Genomic DNA, 20383 nt, shown 5'->3' on the forward strand with positions numbered 1-20383 from the left:
GACGGTTGTGGCGAGCACCCTCTTCTATGCGGTGGTGTGCTGGGGAGGCAGCATAAAGATGAGGGACGCCTCACACCTGGACAAATCTGTGAGGAAGGCAGGCTCTATTGTAGGCACGGAACTGGACAGTTTGACATCTGTGACTGAGCGATGGGCGCTGAGCAGACTACTGTCAATCATGGAGAATCCACTGCATCCACTGAACAGGATCATCTCCAGACAGAGGAACAGCTTCAGCAACAGACTGCTGTCACCATCCTGCTCCACTGACAGACTGAGGAGATCGTTTCTCCGCCACACTATGCGACTCTTCAGTTCCACCCGGGGGGTTAAACGTTAACATTATACAAAGTTATTGTCTGTTATACCTGCATTGTTATCACTCTTTAATTTAATATTTTTTTTATCAGTATGCTGCTGCTGGAGTATGGGAATTTCCCCTTGGGATTAATAAAGTATCTATCTATCTATCTATCTGGTTCGGGCTGATTATTACTTTTTTATTTTCAGAATTTGCACATAGATTATTATTGTTCTTTTTTGCATTGTTTTCTCTCCCGCGCTTTTGGGTCTCTTTTCGACGCGTTGCTCTTTCTTCTTCGCTTAGTCATTGACGTGTCGTCTAGAACTTATAAAATTATAGTCCTGATAAAATTTATAAGCTGTGTCTGCCAAAAGCATTCACAGGACCGAGAGGTTAGATGACCGTGGTCTTGTTTGAAAAAGGTTGTAAGTATGACGTGACTTGAAAGAATCTCCTGTCAAAAGTCTCCATCTCACGGGATTTCATTCCAAAAAGTCTCTTCAAAAAGTCACGTCTCATGCCAAGATATTTTTTATTATACAGTAATAGAGAGATGACTCAGGCTATGAGAAACAAGATTTTCTGTTCTGATGGAACCAAGACTGAAATGTTTGGCATCACATCTGGAATGCTCATCACCTGCACAGTGGTGAAGCACTGCATTCGCAGAATTATGCTGTGGGGTTGGGGACTGGTAGACTAGTCCGGGTTGAGGGAAAGCTAAACAGAGCAAATTACAGAGATATCCTTAATGGAAACCTGCTTTAGAGCACTCTGAACTTTAGACTGGGCTGAAGGGTTCACCTTCCAATGGGACCCAAAGCAAAGACAGCACAGGAGTTACTTAGGGACAACTCCAGAAATGTCCTTGAGTGCTCCAGTGACAACCCCGACTTGAAGAGACCTGGAAATTGCTGTCCACCGACAGTCTCCATCCAGCCTGACAGAGAGCTTGAAAGAGAATGCAGAGAAGAATAGCAGAAAACCCCAAAGTCCAGTTGTGCGAACCTTGTCATGTCAAACCCAAGACAACTTTAGGCTGTAAAGGCCGCCAGAGGAGCTTCACTAAGTACTGGGTAAAGGGTCAGAATACTTGTGTCAGTGGGATATTTCAGTTTTTTTACTTTTAAAACATTTGCAAAAATATTCAAACATCTTGTTTACCTTTTGGAGCGGCACGGTGGTGCAGTGGGTAGCGCTGCTGCCTCGAAGTTAGGAGACCTGGCTTCACTTCCCAGGTCCTTCCTGTCTGGAGTTTGCATGTTCTCCCCGTGTCTGCGTGGGTTTTCTACGGGTGCTCCGGTTTCCTCCCACAGTCCAAAGACATGCAGGTTAGGTGCACTGGTGATCCTAAGTTGTCCCTGGTGTGTGTGGGTGTGTGTGCCCTGCTGTGGGCTGGCGCCCTGCCCGGGGTTTGTTTTCTGCCTTGTGCCCTGTGTTGGCTGGGATTGGCTCCAGCAGACCCCCGTGACCCTGTAGTTAGGATATAGCAGGTTGGATAATGGATGGATGGATATTTACCTTTTGTCATTCCAAGGGCATTGAGTGTTTTTGATGAGGGAAAAAATAATTTGAATTGCTTTAGTAGAAGGCTTTAACATAAAAAAACTGTAAAAAGTGAAGAGGTCTGAATACCTTCTGAAGGCCCTGTAAAGTAAAGTGTTTTGCCTTTGATTTGTATGCACGCTTGTGTTTATGTGATCTTTTGGGGTGGGAGCTCATGCTGAGGCCCCCATGCAGACCTAATCCAGCCCTGGACCCTCTCATTTTCAGCTTTCTCTCAAAATTCTACTCACCTATCATCCAGTAGGTAATGATGGAGAAAATGACCCCTGGCAGTGTTCTCATTGGAATGAGGTCCCCTATAAGCATTGCAATGAAGTAAGCGGGCAGTCTGTAGTATCCACTGGTGTAATGGTGACTAAAAAAAAAAACAAAAAACAAGACAAAAGACTGTTAGAGTTGGTCACCATAGGCCCACCAAAACTGCAAATCAGCCACCACTCCTAAAAATGACCCATTTCTAAATGCGTGCTGCCAGCGGGTTGTGTTTTCCATCTCAGACAGTTGCAGTGGAGAAAAGTGGGAACATTTCACTTAGCTGACATACCGATATAGTAAGCGCAAACTTCCACACAGTGTTTAATGAAGTAAAACAATCAATGCACTCCTGGAATAACCTCTCTGCTTTCAAACTCATTTGGAAATCATTAAAATGAATATTGTCCCCCGTTCTTCCACCTTTCTCTTTTTGGATTCAGGTCAGATCAGCTATCAGCTCCTTTCTATGGAGCGGCAAAAGACCTGCCATCAAACACTCCTTTTTAATCAGATCCAGGACGGGCAGAGGTATCTCCCTTCCAGATTTTGAAATGTATCATTGGGCATAGGTCTGCTATCCATGGCTAAACTTCGCACTTTCCTTACCATCTTGGCTACTTATAGAAATATATCTTGTTTTCCCCCATGCTGGGCAACACCTACCATTTATTAGATTTAAAACAAAACAGGGAGCAGATGAATATAATCCTCTCATAAATTATTGTGGAAGCCAGCCCCAGACACAGACAGACAGACAGACAGACAGACAGACAGACAGACACCTGAGTCCACACGGCACACGGTGCCCCTGCACCACGCACCCTCTTCAAAGGCCCTACAACGGTCCTTCATGACCTCCACTCCTCTCCACCGAGCTCTGTCTTCTTCCTCATGACTGCGGCTGTTGACTAGCGGGAGGCAGCCCCTTTTATTCTCACCCAGACGTGCTCCAGGTGCTTTCCGATGGACTTCCTGCGGCACTTCCTGGTGTGGCGGAAGTGCTGCATGAGCACCCGGAAGCACTCTGGGTGTCCTCGGTTGGACTCCACCAGGGCTGCCCTTTGTCACTGATTCTGTTCACAACGTTTATGGACAGAATTTCTAGGCGCAGCCAGGGTGTCTAAGGGGTCCGGTTTGGTGGACTCAGGATTGGGTCACTGCTTTTTGCAGATGATGTTGTCCTGTTTGCTTCATCAGGCCGTGATCTTCAGCTCTCTCTGGATCGGTTCGCAGCTGAGTGTGAAGCGCCTGGGATGGGAATCAGCACCTCCAAATCCAAGACCATGCATGGTCCTTAGCCGGAAAAGGGTGGAGTGCCCTCTCAGGGTTGGGAGCAAGATCCTGCCCCAAGTGGAGGAGTTCAAGTATCTCGGGTTCACGAGAGAGGGAAGAATGGAGCGTGAGATCGACAGGAGGATCGGTGCGCGTCTGCAGTGATGCGGGCTCTGCATTGGTCTGTCGTGGTGAAAAAGGAGCTGAGCTGTAAGGCAAAGCTCTCAATTTACCAGTCGATTGACGCTCCTACTCTCACCTATGGTCATGAGCTGTGGGTAGTGACCGAAAGAACGACATTGCGAATACAAGCGGCTAAAATGAGTTTCCTCCGCAGGGTGTCTGGGCTTTCCCTTAAAGATAGGATGAGAAGCTCAGAGTAGAGCAGCTGCTCCTCCGCATTGAGAGGAGTCAGATGAGGCGGCTCGGGCATCTGATCAGGATGCCTCCCTGGTGAGGTGTTCCGGGCACGTCCAACCGGGAGGAGGCCCCGGGTAAGACCCAGGACACGCTGGAGGGATTATGTCTCTCGGCTGGCCTAGGAATGCCTCGGAATTCCACTAGAAGAGCTGGAAGAAGTGGCCGGGGAGAGGGAAATCTGAGCATCTCTGCTCAAGCTGCTGCCCTCGCGACCCGACCTCGGATAAGCGGAAGAGGAAGGATGGATGGATAAAATTGGACAATGCTAAGTAACAAAGAATAAAGTATGGTCCAATGGCCAGGAGGACAGAAAAAAAACAAACAAAAAAACTCCAGATGGCTGGAGAAAAAAACAAAACAAAATCTGCAGGGGTTCCAAGGACACAAGACTGCCCAGCCCCCAGCTGCCCAGGACGTGTGGAGTAAGCTTTTCTGCCCCCCAATTCCCAGCCACCCGGTGGTCAAACTCATTTCGGGCAAGGAGGGTGAGCTGGCATACAGGGACGAGGTGGAGCGGCTGTCAGAGTGGTGCAGAGTCAATAACCTGCTCCTCAACACCACAAAAACGAAGGAGCTTATTATTGACTTTAGAAAAAACAAAACTGACATCCAACCACTCATCATTGGCGAGGCCTGTGTGGAGAGGGTACCGGTGTTTAGGTTTCTGGGCATTGAGCTGGAGGATGACCTGACCTGGAGCGCCAACACCAAGGAGCTGCTGAAGAAGAGACTGTATTTTCAGAGAATCTTCAGATAGAACAACTTCCCCAGAAATCTGCTCCTTGCCTTTTATCACAGCTCCATCGAGAGTGTGATCATGTATGGACTGTGTGTGTGCGGTACGGCAGATAGGAAAAAGGTCCACAGGGTCGTCAGGACAGTGGAGAGAACAACTGGCTGTACCCTCCCCACTCTGGAACAAATCTACACCTCCCAATGCCGCAAAAAAGTAATAGACATGGATTCATCACATCCCGGTCATTGAGTCTTCCAGCTTTTGCCATCGGGCAAGAGAGTTACAGAGCAATAAAAACCAGGAGAAACCACCTTAAAAACAGCTTTTATCCAAAAGCAATCATGGCCCCGAACTCAGAATAAAACTGCTCCATATTATTCTCTCCTAATGTGCAATACAAGTCAACTTAAGTGCATTTTGTATATTTTGTAAAGTACTTTTATTACTATTCAGTTTGTCATTATTTTCTCTCTTCTTGTCTTTTTAACTCTTATGCTTCACACTGAGTCGACTGCACCTTCAATTTCGTTGTTTCTTTGTAAAAGTGACAATGACAATAAAGATCTATCTATCTATCTATCTATTTGATTTCTTTTTCTCGCCCTCATGTTCCACTAAACGCATTTCTGTTCTGCATGCTCAGTTTCATGACTCCATAACTACATCTACCCCAGTCACTCAAAAATGGATCCGAGATCTTGCCTTATCAATGCCATTGTGTTGGAATAATACTTTTAGAAACATTCAAAATTCTTCTAGAAACTCTAACCACCAAAACATTCAATATAAAATTGCCCAGAGAGTTTATTATTATATTACCCTAGGAAATGATTCCTAATGGGCTTAGCCCCTAATTCACTCGTTAATATGTACAGCATGTCGAAATCCACCATCTCGACAATTTTACAAAGAAAAGATTTGCATAAGGAGACTCCTTCTCAACAATAACCACCTTCCGTTTCATTCTCCTCCTCCTCCCTTTCTGCAGCCCAAAGATGTCAAATTAAATGGTGAGTACAGTATGACATTGTTGTTTCTGGTAGGCTACGCACTTTTTATAACTTTTTGGTTAGTACATTAGAAAAATTATTGGTGTTTTTGGTAAATTATGCACATTATACAACCCTTTTGGATTATGAAAAGGTTAAGTAAGTGTTGTTGTGGGAGGTTTGGAGTGCATTATGGGTATTTCCATTATTTCTTATGGGAAAAATAGTCTTGACTTACAACCAACTTGAGTTACAACCAGTCCTCGTGAACGAATTGAGTTCGTAAGTCAAGGGTCCACTGTATCTATTTTCTTAAACAGCTCCAGGGTGGGTTGGGTTTTGAGGGGGCACTGGTGGAGATGTTTTTTTTTTCTCTTCATAATTTCAATATGAAAATGTCTTCTTTTATGTTACTATACTATTTGTTTGATATCAATAAAAAAATCCTGAGACGAGACTTTTTCAAAGAGATAATTTCAAGTCCCGCGAGACGAGACTTTGGCCATGCGATTTTTTTCAAGTCACGCCCTCCTCTCAACCATATTCAACCTCGCACACGGCCCTCTCACCTCTCATTCGTGTGAATGCTTTTGACAGACACAGTTCCTGCTCTCTTAGCTCGTATAAATTTTTGCGTTTTCCTCACTTTAAGTTCCCAATAAAAGAAGACGTATTATGTCCAAATCTTACTGAAGAATTTCATGCTGAAGGGTGTAAGTACGTGGACGCTTGGTGGCGCTATTTTGCACCTTTTTTCCCAACAGACAGTACGCAGTACACGGGGTAAAATGACCCAGAAGTTGATTTTTAATTATTTTCTTCAATAAAGTGCCCTAAAGCACCTCCGCCACCATAAGCAATAAATCAATAATAATAAATCAATCCTCCTCTCCACACAGCAGCTCTGTCGCACTACCTCCCAACTCTGGCTCTCTTTGCTGGGTCTCAACCAGTCCTTTAAATAGTCCTTGACCCGGAAGTGTTCCTTCTCCAGGTCAAACGCCACATCCTCCTTCCTCAAGTAGCCCGGAAGTACTGTGGGCTTCCGTCTTTGTGCCTCTAAAGCACTTGGGTTGTAATGACAGTAGAAGTCCCCAGGTTCCTTGTGAGCTCCCCCGGCGGCAGCCATGGCACCCAACAGAGGCTGAAGAATTGGACTCCATGTCCCATGATGCCCTGAGGGAATCCAAGGAACCATTTCCGTCCAGGGGAGCTGCCATCTAGTGTCCTCGGGGAGGTAGTGCCCTAAAAAGGCTGCTCTTCCTCCTTGTTTCTGTTGAGAGACGTCCCGGCCAGACTGAAACGCCGGCCAATCGTCACAAGGGTTATCAATAGAAGAAATGAGAACGTGGGCAATCCTAGCACCGAGAAACGATGAAGTCAAACAAATTAACTAGCAAATTGTTGATTGGTGACATGTCAAATTGGTTAAATGTGTATCGATAGACTACGCTGAAACAGTTACAGGTGGTGATGGTGTGGAAGATGAAAACATCAACCTACAATATCACAATGAATATATACAACTGTTAACACCGTCCGGTCTTCCACCGCCTGAATTACTGTTGAAAGAAGGATGTACGTATCCAAGAAAGGTAATGTAGTACATCTTCAGGGGATAACATCAGACACCAAAGAAGATCTTGATATGCCATTCATATTAAAATGTTTCTCATTAGAATAGCTTTTGCAAAGACAATTAACAATTCACAGAGACAAACATTCGAAAAAGTTGGTTTATTTATTGGAGAGAAAGAAACGAAATTCACTCACGGGCAGTTATACGTTGTGTCGTCATAATGTAAGTCCAAACACGGAATCAAAATTCAGTGCGATATTGACAAAAATGTAATTCAAATAAATTGTTTTTACTGAAGTTTTACAGTGAAAGTGTAAGTTTAAAAAGTATTTGTGTGTTCATTTCAAATCTAAACAGAACAAAATTGTATAACGCAACGAATAACTCTAACGCAACCTGAAACATAATTTACTTTAAAATTATTACGTTTAACAATTTTTTACTACGGTTAATTACTCGCTGTAATGTAAAATAGTTAGTGCTATTATGCATATGTAACAATTCCCATAGAAATAAAAATCTGTTTAAATTGTACATCCGCATCCCCATACATGAGAGGCTGAACTGCAAAGAGGTTAACGTGTAGCGCCCGCTGGGGGGTGGCGAGTGCAGCAAACAGGGGGTTTATAAAAAAATAAATCAATAAATTATGCATGAGCACAGGTTTAAATAGAAACTCATTAGCTGGGGAGCTGGTGGTTACTTGTCATTTACACCTCATTATTAATGGATGGCTGGTTAAAAAAACAGGCAACAGCTACACTTAACCTTAAACATTAAACGTAAAACAGACAACTAACGGTTAATTGTAACAAATGTGTTAGCTAACTAAACCCAAACCAAATATTGGCTATTTTTAGTAATTAAATGGGTTCTAATTAAGAAAATGGTTAAAGCAAAAACCTGTAGCCACTGCTTATCTCCAGGAGTATATCTGAGTATCTTTACCCAACAGGGTTTTTCTAGAAGGCCAGTCAGTATAGTCCTTGCTGTTGTTAATGCTGTGAGACTGGACCTTATGATGCAATGCCTTGAGCCCAGTGCTGCCAGGAAAAGCTCCAGCCAACCCACCTCATACTAGTGTTGCACAGTATATACCGAAAAAGTACTGAAATATCACATTTAAATATGTTTTAGTGCACGGGTGTCGAACTCTTGTCCTGGAGGGCCGCAATAGCTGCAGGTTTTCATTCTAACCACCTTCTTCATTGGTGACCCGTTTAAGCTGCTATTGCCTTAATTTGAATCAGCTTGACTCAGGCCTCTTAGTTGTCTCTTTTTCCTTAATTAGCAGCCAAATAAAAATAAGATACAAAACGAGCCGCCACGTGACCAGCTCACCTGTGCCCATCTCACAATATCTGAAAATAAAGAAAGGTGACGGTCTCATTCAGAGGGCTGTTCCACGAAGCGAGCTAACCTCAAAATCCAGGTTTATTTCGATAATCCCGTCATAATTTCTCGAAATTCGGTTCCACGAACGAGGCTAACCTGAAGCTCCGCTTAATTACTATGTCAACATATGCTCTTGGACAAGCCTGCTCCGTGGCAGGTTAGTTGTGACGCTTATCTTAGCTTGATGAATATGATTGGACAAGCCATGTGATGTCACAGCACGACATTCTGCGGGGCTGGGATTATTCTGCTGCTGTTCACTCCCTCTTTCGCACACATCGACCCTCCAATATAAAATTATTACAGATTACATGCAGACGATTCTAATTACTTAGAAAGTATAAAATGACAAGGAGTGCATTGAAGGCTTTTACATGAATAACCATGGCGTGCCCATTTATTCATAATCCAGTTGATGAGGGAGTGAGGCTCATTCGTAGAGCTTTAAGGCAACAGGTTCCACAATTACTTTAGCCCAGGATAGATCCGTTGCATTTTGCGGATGATTATTTATACGAGTGCTATAGATTTAGTAGACACAGTATTGCATATTTGTGTCAGTTATTGGAACCTTACATTTCTAAAAACACACGTCGCTCTAAAGCCCTTACGGTTGCACAGTCTTTGTGTATCGCTTTGCGTTATTTTGCCAGTGGTTCATTTCTGTACAGTGTGGGGGATGCTGAACATTTAAGCAAAGCTACAGTGTCCTGTGAAATCAGGAAGGTTTGCGTCCTTTTTAAATATATTCATTACCTTTCCTGGCCACCGAGGAATTCTTGCCATTAAGGAAACTTTCTTTGGAATTAATGGTGCTTAATCTTTAAACATCTACTCATTTACAGCACATAAATCATTACCTGATAAGTAACTGAATTTAATTTGTCAGGCTTTCCTAACGTCATTGGAGCCATTGACTCTACACACGTGAGGATAAAGGCTCCAGCAGGTCCAACAGAGCCTGATTACATAAACCGCAAATCATATCACAGTATTAATGTACAGGTGAGTACTGATAATATCTCACATTTATATACAAGAGGTGAAAGTGTAGTCGTCCAACATTAGCAATGTATGTCATTACCATTTCCTAAAATGTTTCAGATGGTATGCACTGCTGAACATCTAATTTCAAACATTGTGGCAAAATGGCCAGGATCAGTACATGATGCCAGAATTTTTCGCAAGTCTTCACTGGCTCAAAGCCTCAGACAAGGCAAGTCAACTAAAATTCACAAATATACTATAGTTTATTATACTACAGTCTAATGTGTCTACTTTCCATTATAGGAATTTTTCCTGGTGTGCTGCTTGGTGACAGAGGATACCCATGTCTACCGTTTCTTCTCACACCATATACAGATCCTGCAACACAAGCAGAAAGACATTTCAACCATGCCCATTGTAAGACAAGGGCACGCATTGAAATGACATTTGGACAGTTCAAATCCAGGTTTAACTGCCTGCGGCATCTCCGAGTTACACCAGACAGAGCGTGGGACATTGTAGTAGCCTGTGCAGTTTAAAGTACCTTACAACTGGTAACAAAATGCATATGTAAAAGGAAATTTTAATGACTATACATTTTGAAGGCTTGAAACTGTTCTCATTTAGTTGTTAAATAGTTTGACATCCTTAACACAAAAGTTACTAAAATCATGTTCTTACGCATTTAACTTGTCAGCTATTTTCTGCCATGCAGCCTCACGAGCTTTGATAATACAGCTCATGTTTCCCTTTCTAGTTATTATAGCTTTGTAGTCCTCATAGGCTTGTAATAATAATTCTTGCTCCGCCTGCGAAAAAAACGCAGCTCTTACTTACTTATCCAGCATCGATTAACAAGGCTGCCTTTTATATCGCGTGGACGCGCACGAGCCTCGCTTATCAAGCTTGGCTTGAATTAGCGGAGATTAAATACACCTGAATTTTGTTCGTGGAACTCAATGAGCCTGAAGTGAACTGTTAGGCTAACTCAAGCGAGGCTATTACAAATAATCCTCGATTTTATAAGCTCGCTTCGTGGAACAGCCCCCAGGTTGATCTCTCAGGTCACCAAAACATCAACAGCAACAAGCTGTGGAATTAAATAACGAGTTTAATTAACTCAGAGAATTGGCTTCTCATTAAGAGACTGGTTGGAGTGAAAATTGGTTGGAGTTTGAAATTCAAGTTTAGCTGCTCAACTGTTGGCTCGTTTCGTGTCTCATTTCTGTTTGGCTGTCATTTAATGAAGAAAGGAATCAATGCAGAGGACTGAATCCTTAAAAACAGGGCTATTAAAATGAAGGGGACAGGAGTTAATTAGCAGTGAAAACTGATCAGTAATTAGGAAAAGGGTTAGAATGAAACCCTGCAGCCACTGCAGCCCTCCAGGCCTGGAGTTTCGAGACCCCTGTTTTACTGTGTGAGAGAAATATTAAAGGGGGGGCACCTTCCTGCACTTTGTGCTCAAATCATCAAGGGAGGCCACCATCTCTGCTCTGCATAGCGTTAGTGTACTGGAGAATCTGTGGAGGACCCTGCTCCTCATCACGTTATGTAGCGTGCGGCAGAGCAGAGAAGTGCATGCGTGTACAGACTGGGGAAAGGAAGCAGCTGGATGCCATCTTGGTTGTGTTTTTACATCATTTATGAAAGTATCTCCTCTCACGCTAAAACAACTGAAAATGCATGATGTGGTGGCTTACCTACACTGGGCCTGCAGGCATTGCCAGAAACTGCAAGAGGAAGTCTCCTCTATGCTAGCCATTGATTTGCAGCTTGCATTCACACATAGGGATGGACCATATTGAAGAAGAAGACAAAAAACACTGTTTTGTTTGGACTGACAAGGAGATGGAATTGTTACTAACAGTGGTACACAAGTATTGGGCAAGCAAAGCAGCACAGAAAATGTAATAAGCAGGGTCTAATCAGAGTGCCTTTTCAAAACATCTCATTTTAAACCACCCACACTGCAATGCCAAACTGGCATTTTCAGAAACTGCATGGCTTTGGAGAACATTTTCAAAAGGTTAAAAATGTGAGGGTAGTTTGGACAAAAGACAAAATTGGAGACTAACGTCCACATTTTTAAGCAAAACATAGCTGTGTGGAGGAAGCCTAAATGTACCTTTCAGGATCGCTTTACCAGCTTCAAACCAACACAATATGATTGTTGGGTGTTTTTGGAATATTACCACTATGACTTGTTTTCTGCATTAGGCATGACATTGTGTTTACAATTTTTTGTTATTTTGTTTTGTCCCCGTGGCACCTTTTTGTGAATTTGTGAAATTGGCAACAACCCCATTGCCATAATAATGTAATGACCAGAAGTTATGTTTGGGTGGTGTCAGGATTCCAGTGCTATTTGAATTGGCATTGTGCAGTGCCATGTGTCAAGCTCTCTACATACAAGTAAAATTTACATTATTAGGGGGCTTTGCCCCCTGCTCGGCAACAACTTCGTGCCAGCAACTTCACGTCTCTGCCGCACGCGTATGTGGATTTCACTTTCACCAAAAAGCGAATCTTTTAATTCTCGCGGATAAGCCTCTTCATTGGGAAGAAACACTGCTTTTCCCTGATGGCAACACGAATTAGACGATCGACAAATCTCCGACTTAAAGTTTAAAGCCAAACAATATCTGCACACTACTGTCATATCACCTGTGTCCATATACGAGGGATATCCAGAAAAAAAGGTTACAACAGCTGTTAAAAATCGAAAAATGAATATATTTCAACCAAATTTACAGGGTATGTTCCAAAATATGTGTTTATTTCTCAACATAATCGCCGTCCACTTCGATGTACTTCTTCAGCCTGGGCACCAGCTTTTTTATACCCTTGTCGAATACGCTCCGCTCCACCTCCGAAAGCCACTTCTCCACTGTCTCCTTCACCTCCTCATTGTTGGAAAACGTTTCCCACCCAAGAATTCTTTCCATAAGTTTCCACAAGCTGACGATGGATCTCGGCCGCGGATTCGCGACGCAAAGTGAGGAACTTGATGACCGAACGAATCTCGCATCGGCGGTATGTGGAGCAAACGGCCTCAGCAGAGGTTGACGAACTCGCTTGCTGTGATGACATTTCACAACTGACTGACGCGGTCCCGGGCTTATTTTGACCGTTAGGACCCCCCTACACGCAGGTATGCCAACCTTCGAAAAAAAAAAATTCCCTGCATTCTCCAGGGCACTTGTAACCTTTTATTCTGGATATCCCTCGTATTTGTTCTCTTTTTGCTTTTACCTTTTCGTCAATGTCGTATTAATAATGATAAATAATAATTCTTTGCATTTATATAGCGCTTTTCTCACTACTCAAAGCGCTCAGCAATTGCAGGTTAAAGGGCCTTGCTCAAGGGCCCAACAGAGCAGAGTCCCTATTAGCATTCACGGGATTCAAACTGGCAATCTTCCGACTGCTAGTGCAGACCCCTAGCCTCAGGAGCCACCACTCAGTTGAATTTTGATTCCATGTTTGAAATTACGTCGTGACAACGCAACGTATAACTCGCCGTGAGTGAATATCATTTCTTTCTCTCTACAAGAAATGTGTCTGGCAATAGCATCCACACAAAACGAGAAATGATTGGACCGTGTGCGCGGTTATGTGGGCAGGACTTTTCCAAATCTCTTTGCATAACCTCTTATCTCACGGGGCTTGAAATTTTCACTTTCACCAAACAACAAATTTTTTATTTCTCACAGATACGCCTCTTCATTGGGAAGAAACACTATTTATTTTTCCCTGATGGCAACACGAATTAGACAATCTACAAGTCTCCAACTTAAAGTTTAAATTCGAAAAAATATCCAATCTTTTTTCTCTCTTCCGTTATTTCACCAAGTAATAATTTCTGTTTGTTTGCGCTAATGCGATCTTTACTATCATTTTTTTTGCGACTTTCGAATTTTCTTACTTCCATTATCTCTAACCTGCTCTGCATGTGTACTGTGCCAATGTTTTAGAATTCTTTACGACATTCTACTTTGTCGTCTACTCTTTGTCTTTTATTTCCGGTTAAATCTCGTGGCACGAAGACTCGTCTCGCGGGACGTGAAAGTGTCTCTCTTAGAAAATCACGTCTCGTCTCTCAATTCCTTCCAAGATTTTTTTTTATAATAGAGAGATGAGTTAGTGACTTGGTGGACACTTTTAGGGTATTTGCACTTCTGTTTGTTTTTCTCCCCAAGGATTTTTGACTTTCATTTCAGTTTTGCTGATTGGTTTCTGTTCTCTTTCACCGCAGCTTGTTTTGATTTCTGTTTCATATTGCTACTCCTGGTCTCCTATTCTCAAAATGTGAGATTTTCAATCCTGGCAAAGCAATATGAAAAACCTGACTTCTGCACTTAATTCACTCCTGATCCTTCAGGTATCTTAAAGATAAAGATCCATGGTGTGATCGAAATGAAACGAAAAGAATAGCAGCTGAGTTAGGCAGGTCTTGGTATTTTATCGCACACTTACATGAACAGCTTCTTGTCCCTGATGAACAGCTCAATGGCGGAAACACTAGAGAAGCACATATTGGAGGTCAAGAAGAACAGAGAGCCCGCTCTACAAAAAAAAAATAAATAATAATAATAATAAATTACTGACAAATGAGTTGTACTGAAAGTTCCCAAAACTTAGTTTCCTCTGGTAGCACAGCCTAATGGCAAAGAACCTGGACAAGAATGGAGATTCCACCACTTATTCACTGTGGCCATGAGGGGGGAATGAAAGAATATCTTCAGGCTGTACTTAATGTTTGATATCCTAAGAAAAGCAACATCTGGGTTAGCATTTAAATGACACTGGGGATTGCATTTTATGGATCGACTGTAATTATTATGATCATAGGCACCATCTATGGAAGGGACAAGGGGCAAATACCCACAATCCTAAAGTTGGAGGAAATCTCGGAGCAATGCTGGAGGAAAGTTGCAATGGTAAAAATGAGTTGAATAGTCCAAAGCAGCTTGTGTTTGAGTCCATTTGTTACTGAATGTTACTAAATGCTGCAGGTAAAAAGTGACTCAATTCTGATTTTTGGCTCATTTCCATTTTTTGTGTTTAACTGTTCAAATTAAATTTGTAAGTGATTCGAGTCTGATATAACAACACAGATATCTATCTACTGTATTTTCTGAGAATCCTCAGAAAGAACCATCTCCCCAGAAATCTGCTCCTTGCCTTTTATCACTGCTCCATCGAGAGTGTGCTCACGTACGGACTGTGTGTGCGGTACGGCAGATAGGAAAGCGGTCCACAGGGCCGCCAGGACAGCGGAGAGAACAACTGGCTGCACCCTCCCCACTCTGGAACAAATCTACACCTCCCGATGCCGCAAAAAAGCAACAGCCATTTCACAGGATTCATCACATCCCGGTCATTGCCTCTTCCAGCTTTTGCCATCGGGCAAGAGAGATACAGAGCAATGAAAACCAGGAGAAACCTCCAGAAGCAACCATGACCCTGAACTCAAATAAAACTGATCCATATCATTCTCTAAATGTGTAATATAGACCTTAAGTCAACCACTGCAATTTGTATATATGACAAGTGTAATTTGTATACATTTATAATGTACTTTTATTACATTTACTTTTCTTGTTTTTTAACTCTTATGCCTTACACTGAGTCAACAGCATCTTCAATTTTGTTGTTCTTTTGTAAAAGTGACAATGACAATAAAGATCTATCTATCTATCTATTATATAGTACCTTTCATATCTATCTATCTATGTATCTATCTATTATATAGTGCCTTTCTTATCTATCTATCAATTATATAGGGCCTTTCATATCTATCTATCTATTATAGAGTGCCTTTCATATCTATCTGTTGTCAAACACATGCGACTATGAGCGAGCTGAAGGGACCAAGTGAAGGTGATTACCCGCCAGGCCAGGGGGTGGTGGGTGCTCTAAACCTCTGTCTGTTATTTCTGCAGATCAAATACGGGAAAACCTGCCTGACCTGACGTCACTTCCTGTTCCGGCACCTAGACTGATGTCACTTCCTGTTCTGGTACCTAGACGGACGTCACTTCCGGGTCACAAGATATAAAAGCCTCCATCTGGCTAACTCGAGCAGTTCAGTGTGGAACTCAAAGAAGCAACATTGCTGTACCAATATAATTCTTTTGCAGCTAGGAACACTATACGGATGGCTGCCCCGAACCTTTTTAAGAGTGTTGAGACTCGTTCTTTCAGACTGTATCTATGTATTATATAGTGCCTTTCATATCTATCTATTGTCACACACGTGCACATGGGAGGCAGCTAAAGGGCTTGAGTAAGGGCAGTTCTGAAGCATGCCGGGATGTGGCAGAGTGCACGGACTCTTTTTCTCCCTTTCCTGTAGACCATTCACGGGAGATCCCACCTGGCTCTTTTGACGTTACTTCCGGGACCGAGTCTATGAAAGAAGACTTTGCCGGCCCCTGTGATGTCACGTCCGGACTTGAACCAATGGCTGAAGACCATGAGCCCGATCCATATGATCTCACTTCCTGTCTTCCCCTTTAAAAACCTGCACCTTTTCCCCTAGTCCCTCAGTTCTGTTTTGTGCACTTCAGTGCTGTATTTGCTGATCTTTACTTTTGCAGCCAAGATACCAGATTATACGGGTGGCTGCCCCAAACCTTTATATGACTCTGTCTCATATTTATGACACTGTCTATTATACAGTGCCTTTCCTATCTATCTATTATATAGCGCCTTTCATATATATCTATTATATGCTGTAAGAATTATGTTTTTGGAGTTCTGTAGCGCCTTCAACACCATCCAACCTCTGCTCCTCAGGGACAAGCTGACAGAGATGGGAGTAGATTCACACCTGGTGGCATGGATTGTGGACTATCTTACAGACAGACCTCAGTATGTGCGTCTGGGTAACTGCAGGTCTGACATTGTGGTCAGCAACACTGGAGCGCCACAGGGGACTGGACTTTCTCTGGTCCTGTTCAGCCAACATACATCAGACTTCCGATACAACTCAGAGTCCTGCCACGTACAAAAGTTTGCTGACGATACTGCTATGGTGGGCTGCATCAGGAGTGGGCAGGAGGAGAAGTATAGAAACCTAATCAAGGACTTTGTTAAATGGTGCGACTCAAACCACCTACAACTGAACCAGCAAAACCAAGGAACTGGTGGTGGATTTTAGGAGGCCCAGGCCCCTCATGGACCCCGTGATCATCAGAGGAGACTGTGCAGAGAGTACAGACCTATAAATACCTGGGAGTGCAGCTGGATGATAAACTGGACTGGACTGCCAATACTGATACTCTGTGCAAGAGAGGACAGAGCCGACTATACTTCCTTAGAAGGCTGGTGTCCTTCAACATCTGCAATAAGATGCTGCAGATGTTCTACCAGATGGTTGTGGTGAGTGCCCTCTTCTACACGGTGGTGTGCTGGGGTGGCAACATAAAGAAGAGGGACACTTCACAACTGGACAAATCTGTGAGGAAGGCAGACTCTATTGTAGGAATGAAGCTGGACAGTTTCACATTCGTGGCGGAGCAACAGGTGCTGAGCAGAGTCCTGTCAATCATGGAGAATCCACTGCACCCACTGAACAGGATCATCACCAGACAGAGGAGCAGTTCATTGACAGACTGCTGTCACCATCCTGCTCCACTGACAGACTGAGGAGATCGTTCCTCCACCACACTATGTGACTCTTTAATTTCACCCAGGGGAGTAAATGCTAACATTATACAAAGTGATTGTCTGTTATACCTGCATTGTTATCACTCTTTAATTTAATATTGTTCTTTATCAGTATGCTGCTGCTGGAGTATGTGAAATTCCCCTTGGGATTAATAAAGTATCTATCTATCTATCTATCTATCTATCTATCTATCTATCTATCTATCTATCTATCTATCTATCTATCTATCTATCTATCTATCTATCTATCTATCTATCTGTTATATAGTGCCTTTCATCTATCTATCTATCTGTTATATAGTGCCTTTCCTATCTAACTATCCCGAATCAGCTAAATTAATATATTTTATTTCATTAGGCAAAAACGACCTAATAGACAACCATGAACAACACAACATGCTGACTTCAAATTGTTCCAAGTGCAGGTTTGTGAATTTGTCTGCTTGTGACTGCAACTGCTCAAAGATGACTTGAGTTAAATATCACTGCTGGATGTGCCTGTAAAACCTATGGGGACACGAGAGAGTCACTCTAGAACACTGTCTTGAAAAAATGCCTTTCAAAAGACACAATTAGGCTGTACTTCATTGCATTTCAAAGGTCTCTAAAAAGGTTTCTGATTGTGATACATGTGACTGAGAAACAGTACCCTTGAACGGCAGTATTAGCATAATTAGCTCGCAATTGAACCCACTGACCTAACAGATTACAGTGATGGTGACAACATAATCCAAGTTTTACAATGCAGCCCCATAAACATATGAATTAAACGTAGGTTTCTAAAATAACCTACCAAGCCTAATATAATCGGAAAATTCAACACAACTGAAATATGATGATTATCTGTAAATATTTAGCCATGATTCCTGTTAACCACACCTTCACTAACATAAGCAAATAGCACAGGCATCACCATAAAATCGGAGTTTTTTCAGCAAGAGGCCTTATATGGAGAACTTTTTCTAATGTGCCAGAAACAACTATAAAGAGTGAAATCTATGAAATCATTGTTATATTACCTCAAAAGGGATAGAGGAAAATCTTTATGTAAATTACCCAGAGAAACAGATGTGGTCAAATGTTTGTGCTGACAGTCATTACCAATGTGCCGTAACTGCTCTCTGAAGATCTAACTCTAGAAACAAGCCCGAGAGTCACCACAACTACAAAAGCACCAAAACAAATGAATTTCAAAATGGCGTTTTTTGAATCCAATTTCAGTCAATTGTGCCTACCCACTCCGAGGGGATTCTGGAAATGTTGTCATGGTAAAGGAGCATGAATAGTGGCACCCACAAATAAACAAAGATGGCATCACATAGTAACATAAACAAAGTCAGCTTTTAAATGGAGTGAAATGAAACTAACATTTCAGCAATTACAGCAGTGATTCTCTGGTTCACAGCTGAAATCTCTCCTTTACCTTAAAGTTAAATGCCTCCCTTAAATGAAAGCAAAAACTATTAGCCACTGGGCATGAGGACCAAGTGCATAGGCATCTGTGCCCCCAACTACTGTTCACCAAGTGTAACCAGAACTGAAAAATAACTATTGGGATTTGTGAAGCAAGGGCAGTTCTTTCAGGCAGAGACCTTACGTGATTAAAGCAGGCCTGACCCATCATTTTCAGGCAGAGACCAGGAGTGATGAGAGTAGATACGTAGTTCACAGACAACAGAAAAATGTTCTATAGATGTGGTGAGAGAGGACATGCAGGTGATGGGTGTGACCGAGAAAGATGCAGACGACAGGAAGAGATGGAAAAAGATGACCCGCTGTGGCAACCCCTAACGGGAGCAGCCGAAAGAAGAAGATGATTGGGGGCTTAGAAAAGCCCAGTCCATACATAACACATATACAAAAATGCAAAATGTGTGGGTATCTAAGGCTTGTCAGGGAACATCTAGCCAGAAACCCGTAGAGTGCATGTTGTGCTCCACCGGAATGGAACTGCAGTCATTAATATCCCCCACTGAGGAACCGCATGATGATTGTACTGTTTCAATGGCTTCTCTTCACAATGGATATGTATGTACAAATGATTAAACTACCATATATATTGGAAATAATTGGACACATTCCAAGGGAGAAAGTGTGCCAGGCTGGACATACCAGCCTGAAGGCAAATGAAACGTTCACAGCCTTCTCCAACCCCATGGACCTGTGAAGAATAAAGTCTAGTACCCTATGCTTGCTGAGATAGATTCCCACTTCCCCAAGACCCTGGCCTGGATATGCAGGTTAGAAAAATGGATGGATAGATACCTGTTCTGGATTCCACTTGGGTCCAGTTTAACACCAAAGAAGATGGCACCAACAACAACTCCCAAAGTAATCATTACAAGAATCTGAAAATAGAAGAGCCCAGTGTTACTATCAGCAAGTTCTCAGTAAATGGGAAGTACTCACCTGGGGCCTCATGTATAACGGCGTGTCTAGAACTCGCACTATAACATGGCGTAAGCACAAAAGCCGAAATGTGTTTACGCACGGAAAAATCCAGATGCAGGAATCTGTGCGTACTCCAACTTCCACGTTCTTCCGCTACATAAATCCCGATCAGCGTGAAAACTAACGCTCGTGCACGCGCATTATGTAACGCTCCAACTCCTCCCAGAATTACTCCTCTTTGAATATGCAAATCAATATAAATAGACCTTAAGCTCAGCCTTCTGTGAAAAGACAATGGGAAAAGCACGGGGAAAATATAACGATATTAGTGAATACCAAGCAGAGGCAAAGGAAAAACATACTACTGTATTTGTTCAAATAAACCGTGGTATAATCAACAAAAGGAAGTTGATCGAGTGACATAGCGTGTTGGAGAAACTTGAAAGGTCACGTTCACAAAATCGCACAGTGCCGGAAATAAAAAAGAAGTCACATATCAAAGTCGCCGTGAAAAGCGAGTTGTAGCCCACTGTCTGAGTGTCATATGAAAGCTTATTAGGGTACAGAGAAAAAAAAGGCACACAGTGCGGAAAAAGCATGAAATGTCAACTTCAATCTCAACATTTCCACTTTAATCACGTAGTTTATTTTGTCATTAAAGTAGAACATCATAAACTTCATCCTAAAATCGTTTAATTAACCAGTTTCTCAAAATCACATCGTAATTAAAGTAGCACGTTAAATGCTTTGTTTTGTATTTGATCTTCTACTCGTATGTGCTCTATGTGTGTGACTCACTACTTGCTTCTTAA

General features: G+C 42.5%; 1 protein-coding gene across 1 annotated transcript in view; it reads right to left on the minus strand.

Moving 5' to 3' along the window:
* LOC120516581 (broad substrate specificity ATP-binding cassette transporter ABCG2-like) overlaps window positions 1–20383 on the minus strand; it is a 113130-nt gene that overhangs the window by 20191 nt on the left and 72556 nt on the right. The window contains exons 9-11 of the mRNA XM_039738389.1: window positions 19446–19528; window positions 13983–14072; window positions 2101–2225 (exon numbers count right to left, since the gene is read on the minus strand). Coding sequence (XP_039594323.1) covers window positions 2101–2225; window positions 13983–14072; window positions 19446–19528 — 298 coding nt within the window. The remainder of the gene's footprint in view (window positions 1–2100; window positions 2226–13982; window positions 14073–19445; window positions 19529–20383) is intronic.

Source organism: Polypterus senegalus, chromosome 1 (assembly GCF_016835505.1).
Source record: "Polypterus senegalus isolate Bchr_013 chromosome 1, ASM1683550v1, whole genome shotgun sequence".
Classification (NCBI taxonomy): Eukaryota; Metazoa; Chordata; class Cladistia; order Polypteriformes; family Polypteridae; genus Polypterus; species Polypterus senegalus.